Source organism: Arvicanthis niloticus, chromosome 24, assembly GCF_011762505.2.
Source record: "Arvicanthis niloticus isolate mArvNil1 chromosome 24, mArvNil1.pat.X, whole genome shotgun sequence".
NCBI lineage: Eukaryota > Metazoa > Chordata > Mammalia > Rodentia > Muridae > Arvicanthis > Arvicanthis niloticus.
In genome coordinates this window covers 24,365,292-24,381,374 of record NC_133432.1, presented here as the reverse complement: position 1 = coordinate 24,381,374, position 16,083 = coordinate 24,365,292, and the positions used below count along the sequence as shown (strand labels likewise).

The 16,083-nt window shown below is 49.4% G+C and overlaps 1 protein-coding gene across 5 annotated transcripts in view; it reads left to right on the top strand.

Moving 5' to 3' along the window:
* The window catches only part of Rcc1l (RCC1 like), a 30,651-nt gene that overhangs the window by 2,548 nt on the left and 12,020 nt on the right, over window positions 1-16,083 (top strand). For 3 of the 5 annotated variants that reach the window (XR_013107082.1, XM_076923072.1, XM_076923073.1), the window contains exons 2-8: window positions 2,416-2,545; window positions 5,224-5,352; window positions 6,129-6,195; window positions 7,823-7,874; window positions 8,998-9,082; window positions 10,297-10,478; window positions 15,889-15,976. Coding sequence is in view for 4 of the 5 variants with exons in the window: in XM_076923072.1 (XP_076779187.1) it covers window positions 2,416-2,545; window positions 5,224-5,352; window positions 6,129-6,195; window positions 7,823-7,874; window positions 8,998-9,082; window positions 10,297-10,478; window positions 15,889-15,976 (733 nt within the window). In the remaining variant the exon portion in view is untranslated. Of the gene's footprint in view, window positions 1-3; window positions 1,393-1,626; window positions 1,646-2,415; window positions 2,546-5,223; window positions 5,353-6,128; window positions 6,196-7,822; window positions 7,875-8,997; window positions 9,083-10,296; window positions 10,479-15,888; window positions 15,977-16,083 lie in introns of those variants that run through there. The other 2 variants (XM_076923074.1, XM_076923075.1) reach the window with 2 other exon arrangements.

Sequence of the window (16,083 nt, the reverse complement as noted above, 5' to 3'; positions counted from 1 at the left end):
TGGAACCCAAATCTTTTCTGCTTCCTCTCATGCGGTCCAGTTAGCGTCAGCCTCCCTTGTAGATCATCTCTGTGACTCTCAAGCCATGTCAGAAGTATGATGGCTCTAGGATGCTAGAACAGCAGCACTGCAAGGTGTGGTGGCCCACGCCTTTGGTCCCGGCAGAGGCATCTCTGGCATTCAAGGCCAGCCTGGTCTACAGAGCAAGTTCCAGGTCAACTAGGGCTACACAGAGAAACCCTGTCTCGAGAAAAACCAGAAAGAAAGAAAGAAAGAAAGAAAGAAAGAAAGAAAGAAAGAGAAAGAAAGAGAGAGAGAGAGAAAGGAGAAGGAAGAAAGTTTGTTGAAATGTTTTGAGCAGGATGATGGTATGTATGCCTTGTATGAATCTTAGAAGGGAAACTGTCACAAAGAAGAGGGACATGTCACTTTTGAATGACATGAGTAAAATAAACATCAACAAACTGTAATAACATATTTAGCTAAGAAAAGCTGGAGAGATGGTTTAGCAGTTTACAACTGGAGGGCACCTGAGTTTCTGTCTCAGTGCCCCAGTGGGGTGGCTAACAGTTGGCTGTAACTCCAGCTCCAGGGAGTCCAGCACCCTCTCCTGGACTCTGCCGGTACCTGCATGTGTGTGCATATGCACACATTGGCACAGACACATAAATAAAAATAATAATTAAAAAAGAAACAGTTGCTGGGCAGTGGTGGCGCACGCCTTTAATCCCAATGATTGGGAGGCAGAGGCAGGCGGATTTCTGAGTTCGAGGCCAGCCTGGTCTACAGAGTGAGTTCCAGGACAGTCTGGGCTATACAGAGAAACCCTGTCTCGAAAAACAAAAACAAACAAACAAACAAAAGAAACAGCTAGAATGAAAAGTGTTCCTAGTCAGTTGTGGCACAGGTCTGTAATGGCATCAGTTAGGAGGCTGAGGCAGGAGGATTATGAGGAGTGGTACTCTGGCATTTTTAAGATTCAGTGAGATTTAAAGGGGTTCTCTGAGTTGGTTCTTGAGTCTCTGATAAACTGTCAACAGCTGAGAGATAGTGGGAGAACCTTAGGCTAAGGAGTTTATAATGTGTGCTAGAGAGGACTTGGGGGCCATAAGTGTAAAAGTGAGGTGACCCCTGCCAGGGGAGTGTGGCTGCTCTGGGTAGTGTGGAGAGGTTTGTTAGGAACACAGTAACAGGTTTGGGTTACCTCTGGCCCCCACTAGATGTAGCGCTCCCACCAGAAGTAAAGTTTCAAGTTAAGTTCCCTCCAGTCACTGGAAGTGAGGACTGGTGGTTTAAAGTTCATGGTAGCCATGGCAACACCTCTGTGTGGTCCCAGGCTGAGGAGTGGAGCATGGGTGGCCCTCTGGAAGGAGAAACCCTGCACTCTGACAGGCAAGTAGCTTAAGCTCTGGGACCTTGCTTTTTCTACTGACAGAGTAAGTTGCATGAGTCAGATGCTGTTCACCACAAAGGCTTCTTGGTAACAACCAGTGAGGGGTGTGCTTTTCTCCTCTCATTTGGTGTGTGTGTGCCCGTGCTTGCATGTGCAGAGGCCAGGCTGACTTCCTCTATAGCTCTCTGCATTCTTCTCTTAAGACAGGATCTCTCACCGTGCCTGAAGCCCTTGTGCTTGCTGGGCTGACTGGTCAGTGAACTCCTGGGATTCTCTTGTTTCCGCCCCATCACTGAGTGTACAGATACCACATGCAGCCTTGCCAGATGGATCTGGGCTCGGGCCCTTACCTTATGCTAGCTGAATAAGGGTTCTTACCCACTGAGCCATCTCTTTAGCCCCTCATTCCTTTAAAAATGTTTGAACATTTTATTCATTATTCAAGATGTGTGTGTATACATGTGTGTCATGTATACATATACAGGTCAGGGGACAGCTTGCAGGAGTCAGGTCTCTCCTTCCACCATATAGTTCTGGGGATTGAACTGAGGTCCTCAAGTGTAAGTGGCAAGTACCTTTAAGTCCTGAGTCATCTGGCTGTCCTTTTTATGCAGAGGACTGTCTGGAGAGGATAAACAATACAGTTCTAGCCATATAGCTGGTAAGGGGTGGGGCCAAGATTCACAGGAAGTGAGGCCTTCTCTCAGCTGCCATGTGTTGTGGGGGGTGAGATGAAAGTGCCCAGTGTGTGCCGTGTGTACAGAGAAAACAGATGATGGCCTAGCATAGCAGATCGGGGTGAATCCTATTCGCTGTGGGAGGTACACGGGTGTGTGTGTGTGTGTGTGTGTGTGTGTGTGTGTGTACAGAGAAAACAGATGATGGCCTAGCATAGCATATGGGGTGAATCCCAGTTGCTGTGGGAGTTGCATGTGTGTGTATGTAAGTAGCTGGTCACATCTCGCTGAAAGCACTGTTGCCACGCATCAGTACATGGTGCATTGTGGGAACTCTTTTTTCAGATCTCCTCTGCTGCTTGTGGCTATGGATTCACACTGCTGTCCTCGAAAACCAAGGATGTTACCAAAGTCTGGGGTATGGGACTCAACAAAGATTCCCAGCTGGGATTCCACAGGAGCCGGAAGGATAAAAGTAAGCAGGTATCCTTGCCATAAACTACAACAACAAATAAGGGGAGGGGTGTTGGCGTAGGCCTCTAATCCCAGCAAGGGAGAGAATAGGGAGGAGGAGCTTGAGCTATCTTGGGCTACATAGTGATACTCTGTCTTAAAAACTCAAGAGCTGAATGCTGGGCTAAATGACTCACAACTTTAATCCTAGTACTTGTGAGGCAGAGGCAGGAGGCCTCTGAGTTTGAAGCTAACCTGATCTACAGAGTGAGCTCTAAGACTGCCAGGGTTATACAGAGAAACCCTGTCTTAAAAAAACAAAAACAAAAAGACAAAACCAACAAAACAAAAACCCAACCAACCCAAAATTCCTCAACCCCTGGATTAAATTATCTTTCAGTCTCTGGTAAGAACATGGACCATTTAGGCAAAAAAGAGACAAATACCTGCTGTTCGCCGACATGTAAAGACTCTAGTTTGTTCCTTCATGCTCTGAAATGTCTGGAGTGGGGCTGTCGGATGGCTTAGTGGGTCAAGGCACTTGCTGTCATGCCTGACCTGTGTTTGGTCCCTGGGACCAGAGAGGCGGAGGAGAGAACCTCCTGTAAGCTGTCTCTGACACGCGTGCTGTGGAACATGTGAACTTGTACACACACGATAGAATCTGAAATCATTTAAAAAGTTGAACAAAATCCTTAAGCCAGAGATTTAGTCTCAGTGCTTGAAACTTGATAATGTTAAATGTTAGACAGATGGCTGGAGAGATGACGTAGCAGTTAAGGGCATGTCCTGTTCTTCTAGGGGACCCAAGTTTGCTTTCCAGCACCTATATCAGGCAGCTCAAAACTGCTTGTAACTCCAGCTCCAGGGGGCCCAGCACCCTCTTTTGGTCCCCTCAGATACCACACTCATGTGTATACACAGAGTGACATGCACAGACACTTATTTATTTTTTAAATAAATCCTTTAAAAAATGATAGAAGAGGTCAGGTGTGGTGTTGTACACATTTAATCTCAGCCCTTGGGAGGCAGGCAGATCTCTCAGTTTGAGGCCAGCCTGGTCTACATAGTTCTAGGCTAGCCAAGGCTATCTAGTGAGACCCTGTCTCAAACAACAAAAAGTTAGAAATAATCTAAAGTTCCTTCTTGCTGTCTCTCTCTCTCTTTTTCTCTTCATTTTTCGAGACAGGGTTTTTCTATGTAACAGCCCTGTCTGGCCTGGAACTGACAGAGCTCCTCTGTTTCCCAAGAGCTGAGATTAGAGGCACGAGCCACCATACCCAGTCAGTAGAGTGGTCAGGCACGAGCCACCATACCCAGTCAGTAGAGTGGTCAGGCACGAGCCACCATAGCCAGTCAGTAGAGTGGTCAGGCACGAGCCACCATAGCCAGTCAGTAGAGTGGTCAGGCACGAGCCACCCCATAGCCAGTCAGTAGAGTGGTCAGGCACGAGCCACCATAGCCAGTCAGTAGAGTGGTCAGGCACGAGCCACCATAGCCAGTCAGTAGAGTGGTCAGGCACGAGCCACCATAGCCAGTCAGTAGAGTGGTCAGGCACGAGCCACCATACCCAGTCAGTAGAGTGGTCAGGCACAGCCCTCTCCTTTCTGTTCTTACCACGCTGTCTGGCTTCATCCCCAGGACAGCATAACTGCGGGTGTGTATCTGCAGTCCCAGGCCTTGGACAGTGGAAGCAAGAGGACTTGCTGTGTAGATCGGTGGCCTTGAACTCCTGGCGCTCCTGCCTTTGCCTCTTGTGTGTGTTTCCAAGTGTATGTTCCATGCTGTGTATGCGGGAGGTCAGAGGACAACTTGTGGGATTTGAATCTCTGTACTATCTGCATCCTGAGGACTGAACTCGGTTGTCAAACTCACTGACAAGTGCCTTTACCAGCTGAACTGTTTTTCTGGCTTGGCCTTTGTCTCCTGAGTGCTGGAATCGCATGCCTAGCTGTGGCATGCTATTTGAAAAAAAAAATTTTTTTTTTTATTGCTTAGTTCTTTTAGACTACTTCCTTCTCTCAGTTTTAGTTTAATTTCAATCTCTCTCTCTGTCTCTCTATCTGTCTCTCTCTCTCTCTCTCTCTCTCTCTCTCTCTCTCTCTCTCTCTGTGTGTGTGTGTGTGTGTGTGTGTGTGTGTGTGTGTGTTTTCCTGATGATCAGACCCAGGGCCTTGTGCAGCTGGACTCTTGGCCCACGAGACTGGTTTATTTATTCAGGTTTTATTGAAGCTAGGTCTCAGTCTGCAGCTCTCCTGCCTCAGCTTCCTGAGTCCTGGGACCGTCAGGGTCAACTCTCAAAATCTGTTTTCTTTTTGAAGATGGAGTCTGTAGCCCAGGCTGGTTTTGAGCCCACTGTTTGGCCGAGGATGACCTTGAACTCCTTAGATTTCCTTGTCTCAGGGTTTATGTGGTGTGGGGGATGGGAAGGGAACCCAGGGAAGTGCTCAGTACTGAGCTCCAGCCCCAGTCCCAGAGAGTTCTCTCAGGAGGCAAGTAAGGGTTCCGGACCTGCCTGTGGCATGGAGGGTGCAGGCTGGGAGTGAGGCTTCTCAGACTAGCCGTGTCCGGAGTGTGCAGGCTGAGTCACTGTTGTCAAGTCCCTTCCTGTAGAAATCAGTGCGGTTGGACAGTCAGGTTTCTCTAAGAGCTGATGTGACAGAACCAGCGGCAGCCTTGTGACCCGGTGCTTCTGTCCAGCCAGGGGCTATGAGTATGTTTTGGAGCCCTCGCCTGTCCCGCTGCCCCTGGACAGACCTCAGGAGACAAAGGTGCTGCAGGTGTCCTGCGGTCGGGCTCATTCCCTTGTCCTGACAGACAGAGAAGGTGGTGAGTAGGCTTTCGGGGGCTGGGGGAGGAAGGGGAGGGAGAGGGGGCATCTGTGACACCAGCCTTGTTCTTGGGTGCCCCCTGATTGCTGTGATGTGGTGTTTCCCCAGCCGACTGAGGGGTGGCTTCAGAGGGTGGCGTTGCACAGACCTGCTACCACTTCTGTGTTCTCCGACGGAATGCTGCCTGCTCTACCACTGAGCCTGCCTCAGCCCTTGAGTTTCTTTTTCTAAGATTTATTTTTAATTTTTATTCACGTGTCTTTGTGTATATTTGAGTGTATACTATATGTGTGTAGTCCCTGCATGGGCCAGAAGACAGTGTCAGATCCTCTGGAGCTGGGCAGTTGTGACCACCAGTTGTGGGTACTGGGAACTGAACCCAGGTCCTCTGAAGAACACCTAGCGCCTAAGTGCTGGACCATCTTTGCAGCCCGGCCTGCTTTTATTTATTTTTTTCCTGCTTTTATTTTTAATTGTGTGTAATATGTTTATGCTTGAGCATGTGTTTATATAGGTTCTACACATGCTAATTAAAGGTCACAGTGCAGGCATGGGCCTGAAGCACCCAGCTGAGCAGAAGGCCCGGCTACCACTGGATTGTGGTTCTCCTGGGTCACAGAAGTGGATTAGGAAGATCTAGAAGAGAAGCAGGCCCAGGCTGCTTCGGAGGCTCGGAGGCTGGGAGGGTGGGAGAGGGAGACCTAGGGTGAGTGAGGGTGAGGCCAGGAACCTCAGAACTGACCTGCCGGCCTGGCTGTGCTGTGTGTGCTTCAGTCTTCAGCATGGGGAACAATTCCCACGGCCAGTGTGGACGCAAGGTGGTGGAGGACGAAGTGTACAGGTGAGTGGATGAATGGAATGCTGGGGAGGGAGCCCTTACCTCAGCAGAGGCCTGTCATTTGGAGGAGGAGGGGGAGGGTGGTCATGATGTAGAACATTGGTCATGATGTAGAAAGCTGTTGCTTAGTGTGTACGTGTGTGTGTGTGTGTGTGTGTGTGTGTGTGTGTGTGTGTATGAACACATACATGTCCTCACCTCATGTGTAGAAGTCAGAGGATCATTTTCAGGAGTTGGTTCTCACCTTCCACCATGTGGCTTCTGGGATAGAACTCAGGTTGTTGGGTTTGGCAGCCTGTGCCTTGACCTACTGAGCCATCTTGCTAGGCCTGTCTGTTTTTATTTTTATTTTATTTTATTCTTTTAATTTATTTTTTATGTATTTATTTATTTATTTTTTGGTTTTTCGAGACAGGGGTTCTCTGTGTAGCCCTGGCTGTCCTGGAACTCACTCTGTAGACCAGGCTAGCCTTGAACTCAGAAATCCACCTGCCTGGGATTAAAGGCGCCTGTACTGGGATTAAAGGCGTGCGCCACCACCGCCCGGCTCCGTCTGTTTTTATTGGAACATGGTTTCTCTCTGTAGCTTTGGCTGTCCTTGAACTCGCTTTGTGGACCAGGCTAACCTCAGAACTCAGAGGTCTGCCTGCCTCTGTCTCCCGGGGTGGAGATTAAGGTGTTTGCCATTATATCTGGCTATTATATATTTTTGTAAAATGTTCACTTTATAAAATTAACTTTTAAAAAATTCCCCTTTATTTCACTCTTTTTACTTTAGTGTTGAAAATATTTTTCCAAGTCAGATATAGTGGTGCATGGGAGTAATCGTAGTGTTGAGGACTTATGGGCTGGAGAGTTAAAAGTTCAAGGCCTGTCTGGGCAGTTTATGCAGACCTTACCTCAGAAGATACAAATGAAGAGTTAGGAGGCCAGTCAGGATGGCACACACCTTAAATTTCAGTGTGCTGAGGCAGAACAGGTGGATCTCTGAGTTCTAGGCTAGCCTGGTCTACAGAGTGAGTTCCAGGACAGCCAGGGCTACATATTAGAGAGACCCTGTCTCAAAAAACAAGCAAACAAATGTGGCCTGGGACTGCAGTTCCTTTGCTGAATAGTTAACTCTTCTCTCAGTAAGAATCAGGCATGGCTCAGAAGAAGTAGAGCAGTTGTCCAAGGCTCCCATGTTATCCGCTAGGGTAGTGCTAGGCTGGCGTGCCTGAGACCTGGGTCCCGTCCTGTCATCATAAAAAAGCCAGCAAACAAACCGGCTGGACAGATGCTCGGCAGTGAAGAGCGCTTACTGCTCCTGCAGAGGACTGGACTTGTGTTCCCAGCACTGTTGGACAGCTCACAACCACCTGGAACTCCAGCTCCAGGAGAAAGCGAGCCTGTGGCCGCCCAGGGCACCTGTACACTTGTGCCCAGACCCACATACATAATTAAAAACTCACGGACACGGCAACCTCAGCTGGATGGATGGCTGACATTAGACCTGGAGAGCTGTTCTGTCTTTCCTATATGTGTGGGGACATGACTGCGGGTAGAGGGGACAGGAGGTAGGTTTCTGGGTGGGGCCCAGCCTGCCATGCTCATGGTCGCATCTTCTCTTGCACTCTGCTCCTGGCTGCAGCGAGAGTCACAAAGTGCACAGGATGCAGGACTTCGATGGCCAGGTGGTTCAGGTAAGAGGCTTGGGCTGAGGACCCCAGACCTGTCTTCTCAGGCACTTGGGAAAGGTTGCAAGGTGCATGGGATGATGCATTTGTCATTGGACTTCTCTGGATGTCTTAAGGGTGCTATTGCTGTGATAAAACACCATGACCATAAGCAACTTGGGAAAGAAAGGCCTTATTTGGCTTATACTGCTGCATCACTGAAGGAAGTGGGGACAGGAACCTGGAGGCAGGAGCTGATGCAGAGACTATAGAGGGATGCTGCCTACTGGCTTGCTTCCTGTGGCTTGCGCAGCTTGCTTTCTTATAGAACTCAGGACCACCATCTGGGGGTAGTTCCACCCACCAATGGCTCGGCCCTCCTCCATCAGTCACTAATTAAGAAAATGCCCTACAGTCTTTGCTACAGCCCAGTCTTCTACTGGGCTCCCTCTTCTCTGATTACTGTCACTTGTGTCAAGTTGACCTAAAACCAGCCAGCACACCGGCTGAAGAGATTAGTAGAGATTAACTCACCACAGGCCTGGACTGATGCTAGAATATAGGAGCAGGGTAGAAGTGATGGGGACAGAGCAGGTTAGAAGTGAGGTTGCAGCAGAGGCGAGTTCTCAGCTGGCTTCATAGTCGATGAGTGTGAGTTCAAGTCCCTGCTCCTCCACGTGCAGAGTGGCTTTGGGTCAGTCACTTCAGTTTATGCTGGGGGGGGGGGGGGGTCTTGACTGTTGCTTTAGCACAGATCCTGGCCGAACAGCTGTCCTGTGAGTTAGGAAAGGAGTGTGGTGTCTTACTGGCCTGTAGACAGGCCATAAGGTTGTGTGGGGCTGCAGGAAAGCCTTGGGGTGGACAGTGCCCTACAGGGAAGTATGAAGGGGAGAGACGGAGGTCACAGAGTAGACAGAGGTGGGGAGGGCAGGCAGGCGTTCAGTGTGGGGCTGAGGAGGGAGAGCTGCTGGCCTTGCTCCTTAGGGTATCTGCACTTGGTCTCAGTGAGGGCAGGGGTGGCAAGGGTGGGCTGCATGGCTTCAGAGAGGGTAACCTGTGAAGGTGAACTGGGGTGAGCCCCTGATCCAGCGCCCTCTGCATGGGCCTGACTGCATTGGCTCCAACAGCACCCTGTCTCTGTGTCTGCCAGGTTGTCTGCGGTCAGGACCACAGCCTGTTCCTCACAGATAAAGGTGAAGTCTATTCTTGTGGATGGGGAGCCGATGGACAGACAGGTAGGTGTTTTTTGGCCCTCTGGGGAGGTGCAAGATCTTGGCCTGTGGCCTCTGTGGCTGTTGTGGGCTGTAGGGTTCATGGTTTCTATTTGGGTCTTCTGGGGAATGCCATCTTTTGCATCTTTTCCTGTTCCTTTTGCTGCTGGTTTCCATAGAAACGAACCAAGGTGTCAGAGTCTCCTGTGCACTGTTGTCAGTAACAGAGCCCTGGGTCTCATTTCCTTGCCCGGAGTCTGGAGGAGCAGGCTGGCCTGTTGCCTCTGTGGACTCTGCTAGTACCCCCTCCCTCAGGGGCGTAGTGACTGGATTATGAACTTGTGTTTTATTGAGTTTAATTTGTGGGAACCTTCAGGACCTGCATTAGAGCCCATTCTACTCGAAGGCGGGTCATTGACCCTGGCTTCTTGCCAGAGCTACTGCAGCTGAGATCCTGATTTACCCAGGAGTCTGTGGTTCAGTGCCGTGCTTTGGCCAACTGCCCAGTAAAGGTCTTGTGCTGTCTGGGTGACCTCTTCCCTTAGCCTGCTGAGTACATGAACTTCCAGGTGCACGCCACTGGGCCTGGCTTCCTTATCTCCTAGCAAGCCCAGTGTGGTACAAAATGCTTCCCGTAGGACTGGGATGTAGCTGCACCCCGACCACTGCAACCCAAAAAGCAGCAAAAAGAAGAAAGACAGTAATTGCTTATAATTCATGTAAACTTGATCATATTGTGTTATTTTATCTTCCAAAGTTTTCTAAGTTAACTTTTGGGGGTTTTGTTTGAGGATCTACCTACCTACGTTCCTTCCTTCCTTCCTTCCTTCCTTCCTTTTTGAAACAAGGTCTTTCTGTTTAGTCCCGCTTGTCCTGGAATTGACTATGTAGACCGAGTTGGCCTTGAATTCACAGAGGCCTCCTGCCTCTGCCTCCTGAGTATTGGGATTAAAGGTGTGCACCACCACATGTCGAAGGTCTGTTTCTAAGGCTGTGCTGGAACTACAGTATAGACCAAGCTGGCTTAGGACTCACGGTGTAGCCCAGGCTGTCCTTGAACTCGTGATCTCTCATCCCCAGTCATCTTGATTTAGACCTAGAAATTCCTAGGGTGTTAACATATGCCAGCTATGGGTTATTTTGTTTTGTCTTCTCTGGGGCAGAGTGCCACCCATGAACTTGTCCTTCCCTAAGTCTCCTGTGTCTATGAGTTAACGCACTGTTTCCTCCTGTGCTAGGCTTGGGTCACTACAACATCACCAGCATACCCAGCAAGCTGGGCGGAGACCTTGCTGGAGTGACTGTTGTCCAGGTTGCCACCTATGGTGACTGCTGCTTGGCTTTGTCCGCTGATGGAGGTGTCTTTGGCTGGGGAAATTCTGAGTACCTGCAGTTGGCCTCAGTCACAGACTCCACACAGGTGCGTAGGCAGTGGGAACTGAGCTCAGTGGAAAGGTGTGCTTCAGGTGTAGCCGGGTGTCATACTGCCTCTGCTCTGTCGTCTCCTTCCAGCCCCAAAAGAAGACGATGGAAAGCCAAAGTGACCAGCTGGCCCTGCTTTAAGACAGTGTTTTAGTTTTGTATGCTTTTCAGTGTGTGTGTGTGTGTGTGTGTGTGTGTGTGTGTGTGTGTGTGTGTGTGATGCATGCATGTTTTGTGTGTGCGTGGATGAGCATGGATGAGGAGGCCTGTGGTAGATGTTGGCAACCATCTTTGATTATTAATTAGTCCATCATGCTGATTGAGGCAGGGACTCCTAATCAAACTCAGAGTTTGTCAGTATGGTTTGTCTTGCTGGCCAGCTCACTCTGAGTATCCCTTATATTGGCCTTCAGGGGCTGGAGTCACAACCAGCTTATCTGGTATTTATGTGAGTCTTCAGATCCAATTTCCAGTCCTCATGCCTGCAGGTAAGCACTTAACCACCTGCCCTTTCCCCAGCACACATTTCATGTGTGCTCTGAGACAGGTTTTATTCGTTTGTTTGTTTGTTTGTTTGCTTTTTGGAGACAGATTTTCTCTGTGTAACCCCGGCTGTCCTGGAACTCACTCTGTAGACCAGGCTGGCCTCGAACTCAGGCAGACTGCCTGCCTCTGCCTCCCAAATGCTGGGATTAAAGGCGTGCGCCATTCTCTCTCTCCCCCCCCCCCCCCCCCAGAGTTTTGCTGTACAGATCTGGCTGGCCTTGACGTGTAGCACTCGTCTACTTCCTCCTCCTCTTCCTCCTCTTCCTTCTCCTTCTCTTTGTCCTCTTCCTCTTCTTCCCCTTCTTCCTCTTCTTCCTCCTCCTGAGTGCAGCCATCTCAAGGAAGTCTAGCACCTCCAGCTAAGACAGTGCATTAAGTTTGCCCCTCACCCACCTTTCCAAACAGGGATATGAATATGAGGCAGTGTACGCATGCACCCACAATGTCAGAGTGCCTCTCCCTTGGTGCAGCATGCATGCAGCCAGGCTTGGTGCATGCAGTCAGCTCGGGTTGTATAGTGAAATGGCAAACCAAGCTGGGTGTGGAGATGCACACCTGTAACCACAGCACTCAGGAGGTGGAGGCAGGAGGATCATGAGTTCAGAGTCATCTTGGCTACATAGTAAATTGGAGGTCAGCCTGGGCTACATGAGACCCTATCTCAACAAGTCAAAAATGTAGGCTCCAGAGCATGCAGATCTAAACCTAAGAGCGGTGACTGAGCTAGCCTTCGGTTCATGGCCAGTCTCCTCAGTGCTGGCATCCAAGTGTGTGCTGCCATTCCCCAACTGGCTCATAGCATTTTAGTAAGGACTATTTTGAACATAAACAAAAAGTAGAGATTGTTTTATAACTCATATCTTTCCTTTTTGTTGTTGGTGGTGGTGGTAGTGTATGTGTGTGTGTATGTGTGTGTGTGTGTGTGTATAGGCCAGAGGACTTCAGTTGTCATACCTCAGAAGCCATCCACCTTACTTTTTGAGACAGGGTCCCTCACTGGGCCCTGGGCTCACTCATTGGATGAGGTTGGCTGGCAGCCAGTTCCTGGGATCTGCCCGTCTCTCTACCTTCCCAGTGCTTGGATTACAGTAGCACACATGCTCACAGCCAGCCTTCTGTGTGTTGGGTTCTGGGGATGGGCTAGAACTCTGGTCCTCATACTTGCATAGCCGGCCAGGCCCCCAGTCCATAACCAATACACTTACAGTAGCACACATGCTCACACCCAGCCTTCTGTGTGTTGGGGTCTGGGGATGGGCTAGAACTCTGGTCCTCATACTTGCATAGCAAGCCAGGCCCCCAGTCCATAACTAATACACTTCTATTCATCACTGACGTCACTTGCTGATGACCAAGTTCCTTATAATGAAAGTATAATCTAAACATTGTTATTCACCAACACAGACTGTGTGCAGTGTAATAGCTTTTGATTCATTCGCAAAGGCTGCAGGCTAGCGACATGGCTCAGCAGGTACAGGCGCTTGCCACCAGCCTAACAACCTGAGTTTGAGCTTCAATGAAAAGAGAGATCTGACTTTTGAAAGTTGTCCTTTGACCTCCACTGTGCTGTGTCGTGTGCATGTACATGTGTGTATGTGTATATACACATGTAATAAGTGGGTAAATAAAATAAAAATTAAATGTAGCTGGGCTGTGGTGGCTCATACCTTTGATACCAGTACTGGGGAGGCAGAGGCAGGTGGATGGATCTCTGAGTTAGAGGGCAGCCTGGTCTACAGATTGAGTTCCAGGACAGCCAGGGCTACACAGAGAAACCCTGTTTTGAAAAAAATAAAACATAAACAAACAAGCAAGCAAACAGCCACCCCGTCTCCCAAAGGATTTTTCTTCCAAGTTCCTGTAGCATCTTTCTGTCCTCCTCCAGAGTCAATAATGGCTCCCATTGTCACATCTCTTGTCCCATTTCTCTGCTCTGGCCTCTTTTGTTTTTGTGGTACTGTTTTGTGGGGGACGGTGCCACCTTGAGTACATTTAGGCGCTTCGCTTGCTGTACCACTGAGCTGCATTTCCAACACTTAGCATATGTTTCTCATGTAATGGTGGGTCAGGAACCCACGCAAGCTGGGGCTGGTAAAACTGTAGTCATTGTGGAAAAGAGCTGCCTCCAGCCTTACTCTGCCAACAGTTGTCAGGGTGCTAGACCGAGGCCCTGGGGTCTCTCTGCTAGCCACGTGGGCTTCTGGAGGAGACGGGGTATGAACAGCGTGGCAACTGGTTCCATTAGACCAGCAGGTGAGAAGGCCAGAGAAAGCCAGCAAGACAGTCCAGGGTTGGATCATTTGTCCTTGGAAGTGATGGGTCCCTCACTTCTGGAATTCTGTTCAGTAGAAGCAAGTCACCAGGGTTAGCCCAAGGTCACACATTGGTGTAGATAGCAGGAGGCCTAGATCCCTGGAAGGCACTGTGGAAGTGGCCAATACAATTTTGATACCTTATTTTGTTGTTGCGAGACAGGACTGTGTAGCCCTGACTGTCATGGAACTTGCTATGTAAACTAGGTTGGTCTCTGGAGCTCATAGAGTCTGCCTGCTTCTGCCTCCTGAGTGCTGGGATCAAAGGTGTGCATACTCACACCCATCTTATTTTAACTTTTTTACACTTGTTTGTTTAGTGTGTGTAATCAGAGGACAGGTTAGAAGTTAGTTCTGTCCTTGTAACATGTTGGTTCCTGGAATTCTCAGATAGTCAAGCTTGGGTTTACCTGATGAGCAATCTCACCAGCTCTCTCTGTCTAAATCAATCCTGTCTGTCTGTCTGTCTGTCTGTCTGTCTGTCTGTCTGTCTGTCTCTATCTATCTATCTATCTATCTATCTATCTATCTATCTATAAACCAATCAATCAAGCCAGGGTCTCACCTAGCTTAGGCTAGGTGAGAACTCCAGGCAGTCATCCTGACTCAGCCTCCAGAGTAGTGGGATTACAAGTGTGAGCCACCACACCCAGAGGTCAGGCTGTAACTTTCAAAGGGAAGCCCCCAGTGATCTACTTCTCCCAGCCTGGTTCCATCTCCTAAAAGTTCTCAGCTCTCAAAGTAGCACCAGTGTTTACCAGTCCAGTCTGCAGCATGGCCTGGGAGAGTGGAACTGGTGAACAAGTCTAGAGTAAAGGCGTGTGCAGTAGCCTGCTTTATTCAGAGCATCAGACAGTTCATACCCTGAGGGCTGAGACCAGTTGCCTGAGTGAAGTGTCCAATCACAAGGACAAGCTGCACCTGGCAAACCATGTTTTTCCATAGAGCCACATGAATAACAACAGCTGAAGTAAAGTCATTCCTATTTGCTACACCTGGTAGGCGCACACAAACACATCCCAGAACACAGGCTGTCTGGAAGAAATCATGTCACAAGACTCTTATCTCATTGGAGTTTTCTCACTATTTCTCAGAGTTCTCCTCACAGGGTTCCATTCTTGGACCGTGTTCCAGCACAGCACGAGCTGGGAAATAAGTTTCCAAACATGAGCTGAGCCGGGGATGTGGTGGTTGGTGCAGGCCTTTGCTGTCAGCACTTGGGAGGCAGAGACAATGAGGATCTCTGTGAGTTCAAGGCCAGCTCCGTAATGAGTTTCAGGACAGCTAAAGCTATATAGAGAGTTCCTGTCTCACAATAAACCAAACAAACCAAAAACCAAAACCATCCAACACATCCAACAACAACATCCCAGCATAACACATGAGCCTGCGGGGTCATTTCAGATTCACTCACAACAAGGACTGTATCCACACAGTGGTTTCCAGTGTCCTGGGTGATCTGGCTTCCTGTTCGTTGTCTTTGTCTGGTTAAGGGTTTATGTGTATGTGCTGTGTCTGTGCGTGTGAGTGTAGGTGCCCTCAGAGGCTGGAGGAGAGTGTTAGAGGCCCTGGAGCTAGTACAGGGAGTTGTGAGCTGCCTGAAGTGGGTTCTGGAAACTGAACTTGGGTGAGCTGAAAAAGCAACAACACTCTTTTTTTTTTTTTTTTTTAAGAATTTATTTATTTATTTTATGTGTGTAAGCACACTGTAGCTATCTTCAGACACACCAGAAGAGGGCATCAGATCCCATTACAGATGGTTGTGAGCCACCATGTGGTTGCTGGGAATTGAACTCAGGACCTCTGGTAGAGCAGTTAGCACTCTTAACCGCTGAGCCATCTCTCCAGCCCCCAACAACACTCTTAAAAAACATTTTCTTTCTTCTTTTTCTTTTCTTTTGAGTCAGGGTCTCGCTATGTAGCCTTAATGGGTCTAGAACTTTGTTATGTAGACCAGGCTGGTCTTGAACTCACAGAAATCTGTCTGCCTCTGCATCCTGAGCGCATGGCTTAAAAGTGTGTGCCACCATGCTTATATCCTCCGCCCAACCCCCTTCCCTCTCTCCTAAAGGGCAGTGCTTTAATTCATAACACTGGCTGGCCTGGGACTCTACTTAGACAGGGCCTCCAACCCAGAGAGATCCTCTGCCTCCTGTGCTGGGTTGAGAGGCATGAGCCGCCACACATAGGCTGGAGTTGTCCTGTTCCCTTGTCATATCTCTTCCCACTGGAGGATACTGCCGTCTCCCATTGCCTGGCTACCTCTACTTACCCTTCAGAGCTTAGGAAAAGTGACACCTTCCCCCTGACCCCTGCCAGGTCAGCCTCTTAGCGACTCCTGGAAATCCTCTCTACACTTTGGTCTAGCTCAGATAAAACAAGGTGCTGAGTGTGATTACCAGCTGGCTCCTTCTGTGTCCCAAGCCCTTCTTAGGAAGTGTAGGGAGACCTCTGTGAGGTTCGTAAGTGACCTGGGACTCCAGTCAAGGATTCTTTCTGCTTCTGGCTGCTTTGTTGTCCTAACTGTGCCCACCCTTGTCTTTGGTGCAGGTGAATGTCCCTCGGTGCCTGCCTTTCTCCGGAGTAGGCAAGGTGAAGCAGGTGGCTTGTGGTGGCACAGGCTGTGCTGTATTGAACGGTGAGAGCCACTTCTTGGCAGCACTGGGCAGATCGGAGAGGGAAGGGGACAGCTGTGTGCTTCAGAGACTGCAGATGGCAGCCTGCAGAGGGAGCGTGACTGTGGGG